The following is a 5,312-nucleotide window of genomic DNA, read 5'->3' as shown; positions in this document are numbered from 1 at the left end:
CAAAGTGCTGGGATTACAGGCGTGAGCCACCGTGCCCGGCCTGATTTTTTTTTAATTTAACAATTAAAGTCTTAATTTCTAAGATCTTTTTTGTTCCCTATTTATTTTTCAGTCACAGCATCCCTTTCATGTTTTTCTCTTCCTTTTTTTTTTTTTTTTTTTTTTTGAGACAGAGTCTTGCTCTGTCGCCCAGGCTGGAGTGCTATGGCGCAATCTCAGCTCACTGCGGCCTCCGCCTCCCGGGTTCAACTGATTCTCCTGCCTCAGCCTCCTGAGTAGCTGGGACCACAGGCACCTGCCGCGATGCCCGGCTAAATTTTGTAGGTTTAGTAGAGATGGGGTTTCACCATGTTCATCAGGCTGGTCTCAAACTCCTGACCTCGTGACCTGCCCACCTTGGGCTGGGATCATAGGCGTGAGCCACCATGCCTGGCCTTCGTGTTTTTATTTTCTTGAGATATCAATTAGGTTTTCCTTCTCCCTAAGTTCTTTTTTCTTTTCTTTTCTTTTTTTTATGACGGGGTTTCACCATGTTGGTCAGGCTGGTCTTGAACTTCCGACCTCAGGTGATCCACCCCTGGCCTCCAAAGTGCTTGGATTACAGGCGTGAGCCACCCCGCCCGGCCCCTTCTCCCTAAGTTCTCATCTGTTCCCTAATGATCTCTTGTTTCCTAAAGGGTCCGTTTTTAAAAAATCATTATCCTCTCACTTACACAGCTGGTTTCCCTCTTGGGAGTAAATCTTTGTGAGTATTCATTCATATTAAAGACTGAAGAACTGAATTGGTTTTTCTTGATGGATGAGATGGGTATTTATAATAATAGCTACTCACACACTCTATCCTAAGTCCTAGCTATGTTCATTGACACATTTAATGTGCACAATAGCCCTGTAGGGTAGAGCTTCTCTCATGGCCGTTTTACAGATTAGATGACTGAGAACCAGAGAGGTTAAGAAACTATCACCAGGTCACACAGCCAATGGGTGGTGGAACAGTAAAAAACCACAAAGTCTGACTAGAGCTTAGCTGTAGAACACAGAGGTGTCTCTTGGAAAACAGAGGTGAAAAATCTATCTGGTTTCCCAGGTTACACTAGAGGCAAATTTTCTTTCTGCCAATATGTTCCTTTATGGTTCTATTTTTCCATGCCACTCCAAGATTAATAAATACGTTCAACTGTGGGCCAGGTGCAGTGGTTATGGCTGTAATCCCAGCACTTTGGGAGGCTGAGGCAGGCAGATCACTTGAGGCCAGGAGTTCAAGACCAGACTGGCCAACACGAAGAAACCCCGTCTCTACCAAAAATACAAAAATTAGCCAGGCATGTTGGTGTGAACCTGTAGTCCCAGCTACTCAGGAGGCTGAGGCACAAGAATCACTTGAACCCAGGAGGCAGAGGTTGCAGTGAACTGAAATCGCCCCGTGGTACTCCAGCCTGGGTGACAGAGCGAGACTCCATCTCAAATACACACACACACACACATATATATGTGTATATATATATTTAATTGTGATTTTCTTTAGGTGTTTATGATTTTAAAATATTAAACATTTGGCCGAGTGCAGTGGCTCATGCCTGTAATCCCAGCACTTTGGAAGGCCAGGACAGGAGGATTACCTGAGGCCAGGAGTTCAAGACCAGCCTGGGCAATGTAGTGAGACCCTCCTTCCTGCCCCTGCACATCTCTACAGAAGATAGAACATTAGTTGTGTGTGGTGGTGTGGGCCTGTAGTGCCAGCTACTCAGGAGGCTGAGGTGGGCGGATCGCCAGAGCTGGGAGGTGGAGGCCGCAGTGAGCCGTCATCTCACCAGTGCTCTGCAGCCTGAGCGACAGAGATCCCGTCCCAAAAACCAAAACAAAAAACCAAAAACAGTTAAACATGCAAAGCCCTGATGTTTTTTCTGCACAGGGCAGAGGAGGGCAGCCAGCTGTCCGATCCCTAAACCGCCGATGGACCTACCATCCCCACCACCTCTCTTAACTCGAAATGCCTTCTTTGCCAGACACCAGGTCCCACTCTTCACTCACACACTTTTGTCTTTTCATGGATTCTGACGTCCGGGGCGGGCCCCCGCCGTGTGGGGTCTGACCCTTTACGCCTCACTGTTGGGTGGGGCTCGCTGCTGTCCATCACTCTTCTTTTCTACTTTTTGTTTGTTTGTTTGTTTGAGACAGAGTCTCGCGCTGTTGCCCGGCGCCAGGCTGGAGTGCACTGGCGTGATCTTGGCTCACTGCAACCTCCGTCTCCCGGGTTCCAGCAATTCTCCTGCCTCAGCCTCCCAAGTAGCTGGGATTGCAGGCTCACACCACCACGCCCAGATAATTTTTTTTGTATTTTTAGTAGAGACGGGGTTTCACTATGTTGGTCAGGACGGTCTCGATTGCTTGACCTCCTGATCCGCCCGCCTCAGCCCCCTAAAGTGCTGGGATTACAGGCTTCAGCCACCGCGCTGGCCCTTATCTACTTCTTAAATGGTTATTTACATATGTTATTCTTTCAGATGAATGTCAGAATCACTTTGTCAAACTACCTCAAAATCCTGTGGGACTTAAGATTGTATCAGTAAAATGATACATTATTTCCAGGAGAATCAGGGAGCACAGCTTAGTGGCTTCAAAAGTACAAAAAAAGGAAAGCCAAGCCCAAGCACTTTGAAGGCCAAGGCAGGCTGGTGACCTGAGGTCGGGAGCTCAAGACCAGCCTGACCAACACCGTGAAACCCCATCTAAAAAAAAAAAAAATAAAAAACGTTTCCCCCCCGGTCCTGCCCCCCACGAGTCCTAGCTCAGTCCCGCCGGGTGAAAACCAAGGTGCTGGCAAGGCCGGGCCGCTCTGGAGGCTCCAGGGGAGAATTCATTTTCAGCTTCCCTTCAGCGGAGCTCACCGCGTGGGGCTGAGTCCTTCTGAGTCAGGACGGCTCCCGGCTGCCCCCTGTCCCCACGTAGGGACCCTTGTGATTATGCCAGGAAAACCTACATAACCCAAGATAATCTCCCCGTCTTAAGCTCAGCTGATTAGCAGACTTAATACCATCTGCCATGTGAGATAACATTCCTTCGCCAGGTAAGAATGCAGTCACGGCTCCAAGAATGAGCATGTGGACATCTTTGTGACCTATCACTCTGCCTACAGACACATCCTGCGTTTTCTTTTCTGGAGACAGTTGTGCTCTGTCGCCCAGGCTGGAGTGCAGTGGTGCAGTCTCGGCTCACTGAGACCTCCACCTCCCGGGTTCAAGCAATTCTCCTGCCTCAGCCTCCTGAGTAGCTGGATTATAGGCAGCTGCCACCATGCCTGGCTAATTTTGTATTTTTAGTAGAGACAGGTTTCACCATGTTGGTCAGGCTGATCTTGAACTGCTGACCTCTCGATTCCCCCGCCTTGGCCTGCCAAAGTGCTGGGATTATAGGTGTGAGCCACCATGCCTGGCCTCTTTTTTTTTTTTTTGAGACGGAGTCTCACACTGTCGCCCAGGCTGGAGTGCAGTGGCGCAATCTCGGCTCACTGCAACCTCCGCCTCACAATTCTCCTGCCTCAGCCTCCCAAGTAACTGGGATTATAGGCACCCGCCACCATCCCTGGCTAACTTTTTGTATTTTTAGTAGAGATGGGGTTTCACTGTGTTGGCCATACTGGTCTCGAACTCTTGACCTTGTGATCCACCCACCTTGGCCTGCCTAAGTGCTGGGAGCCACACGCCCGGCCACATCCTGTGTTTTCTTACTGAAGAACAAGGTTCTCCATTCAAGTCTTCTTTCATGCTCCTTATTAATTTTTTAGTTTTCTTCATTCAGGCCTCACAGTTACCTTGTGAATTTCACTCTTGTTATGGATAACATGTGCTGGTGTCTGCGGGCCATGATACTTCTCTCTCTCTCTTTTTTAAATATATGTATATATATTGTTTTAAAGATGGGGTTTCACCATATTGGTCAGGCTGGTCTTGAACTCCTGACCTCAGGTGATCTGCCCACCTCAGCCTCCCAAAGTGTTGGGATTACAGGCGTGAGCCACTGCACCCGGCTAAAATATATATTTATTTTTAAATATAGACAGGGTTTCACTGTGTTGGTCAGGGTGGTCTCTATCTTTTGACTTGGTGATCTTCCCGCCTCAGCCTCCCAAAGTGCTGGGATTACAGGCGTGAGCCACCGTGCCCAGCTGCCACTGATACTTCTCATGCCACGTTTCCCTGTGGCTTTGTGGCACACAGAAAAGCGAGTTCTGCTGGACATTAATTTTGTATCCACTTGAGCACTGGATTGATTTGTCCACCCAGCTTTCAGTTATTTTATTTTGGTTTTCCAAGTATATAATCATATTTTCTAAAAATAGTAACTTTTCTCCTTTGCAAATGTATTCTATTTATACTTTGCATTTCTCTTGCCTATTTGCAAGGAATTCCAGAACCACGTTAAATACTGGTTGTCAGGAGCTACCGTAGGAATGCTTGTGGAGTTTCACCAGTGACGTGAGCCTGACTTTTGGTTTAAGGGAGTTCACGTTTTTCTCGTATTATGGAAAGCAGATGATTTTAAACACAAGATAACCCAGTGTGCTGTTTCCACGGGGAGAAACCGAGGCCAGTCCTGACAGACACCGTCGGGAGCCCGCGTGTCGCCGTGGGTGCGCGACGTGGGGTGCGGCCCGTCTGGGCGTGAGCGCCGGTGCCCCGCTCCCCTGCAGGGCCTGCCCGCCTGTTCCGTTCCTTTCCTCCCCGCCTCTGTCCTGCGCACCCACCCCGGCAGAGGCAGGACGCGGCCCGCAGCGCCCAGACCTCCCGTCCCCCCGCAGGATCAACGGCCACCCGGGGAAGTCCACGCGCCTGGCCGGCTTGTGGAAGCTGGAAGAGGTCAGTCACCCCGAGGCTTCACGCCGCGCCCCTGGGCCACCCTGGTCCCCTGACCGCCCCCCAGGACCCCTCCCTGACGCCCCCGACCCCGCAGTGCCACGCCAGCGGCTGCATGATGGACCTGTTCGTGCAGATGGCCATCATCATGGGCCTGAAGCAGACGCTCAGCAACTGCGCGGAGTACCTGGGCCCGTGAGTGCCGCCCCCGCCCGGCCCGGGAGCCCCAGCCCCTCCGCCCCGCGCCCTCCCCACGCTGTCTCGCCCGCAGGTGGCTGGCGCACAAGTGGCGCTCCAAGCAGGCCTCTGCGCCCGCCCGGGACCCCGAGCTCGGGGACTGGCAGCGAAACTACCTTCTGAACCCCGTCAACACCTTCAGCCTGTTCGACGAGTTCATGGAGATGAGTGCGTGGGCGCTGCGGGGCGGGGTCCCGGGGACGGCGCGTGGGCGCTGCGGGG

General features: G+C 51.4%; 1 protein-coding gene across 1 annotated transcript in view; it reads left to right on the top strand.

Moving 5' to 3' along the window:
* The window catches only part of ANO9 (anoctamin 9), a 15,962-nt gene that overhangs the window by 8,084 nt on the left and 2,566 nt on the right, over nt 1–5,312 (top strand). The window contains exons 15-17 of the mRNA XM_032271492.1: nt 4,799–4,856; nt 4,951–5,048; nt 5,125–5,258. Coding sequence (XP_032127383.1) covers nt 4,799–4,856; nt 4,951–5,048; nt 5,125–5,258 — 290 coding nt within the window. The remainder of the gene's footprint in view (nt 1–4,798; nt 4,857–4,950; nt 5,049–5,124; nt 5,259–5,312) is intronic.

This window comes from Sapajus apella, unplaced genomic scaffold (assembly GCF_009761245.1).
Source record: "Sapajus apella isolate SASKATOON/1434 unplaced genomic scaffold, GSC_monkey_1.0 scaffold234, whole genome shotgun sequence".
Classification (NCBI taxonomy): Eukaryota; Metazoa; Chordata; class Mammalia; order Primates; family Cebidae; genus Sapajus; species Sapajus apella.
This window is presented reverse-complemented; position numbering and strand designations above follow the sequence as displayed.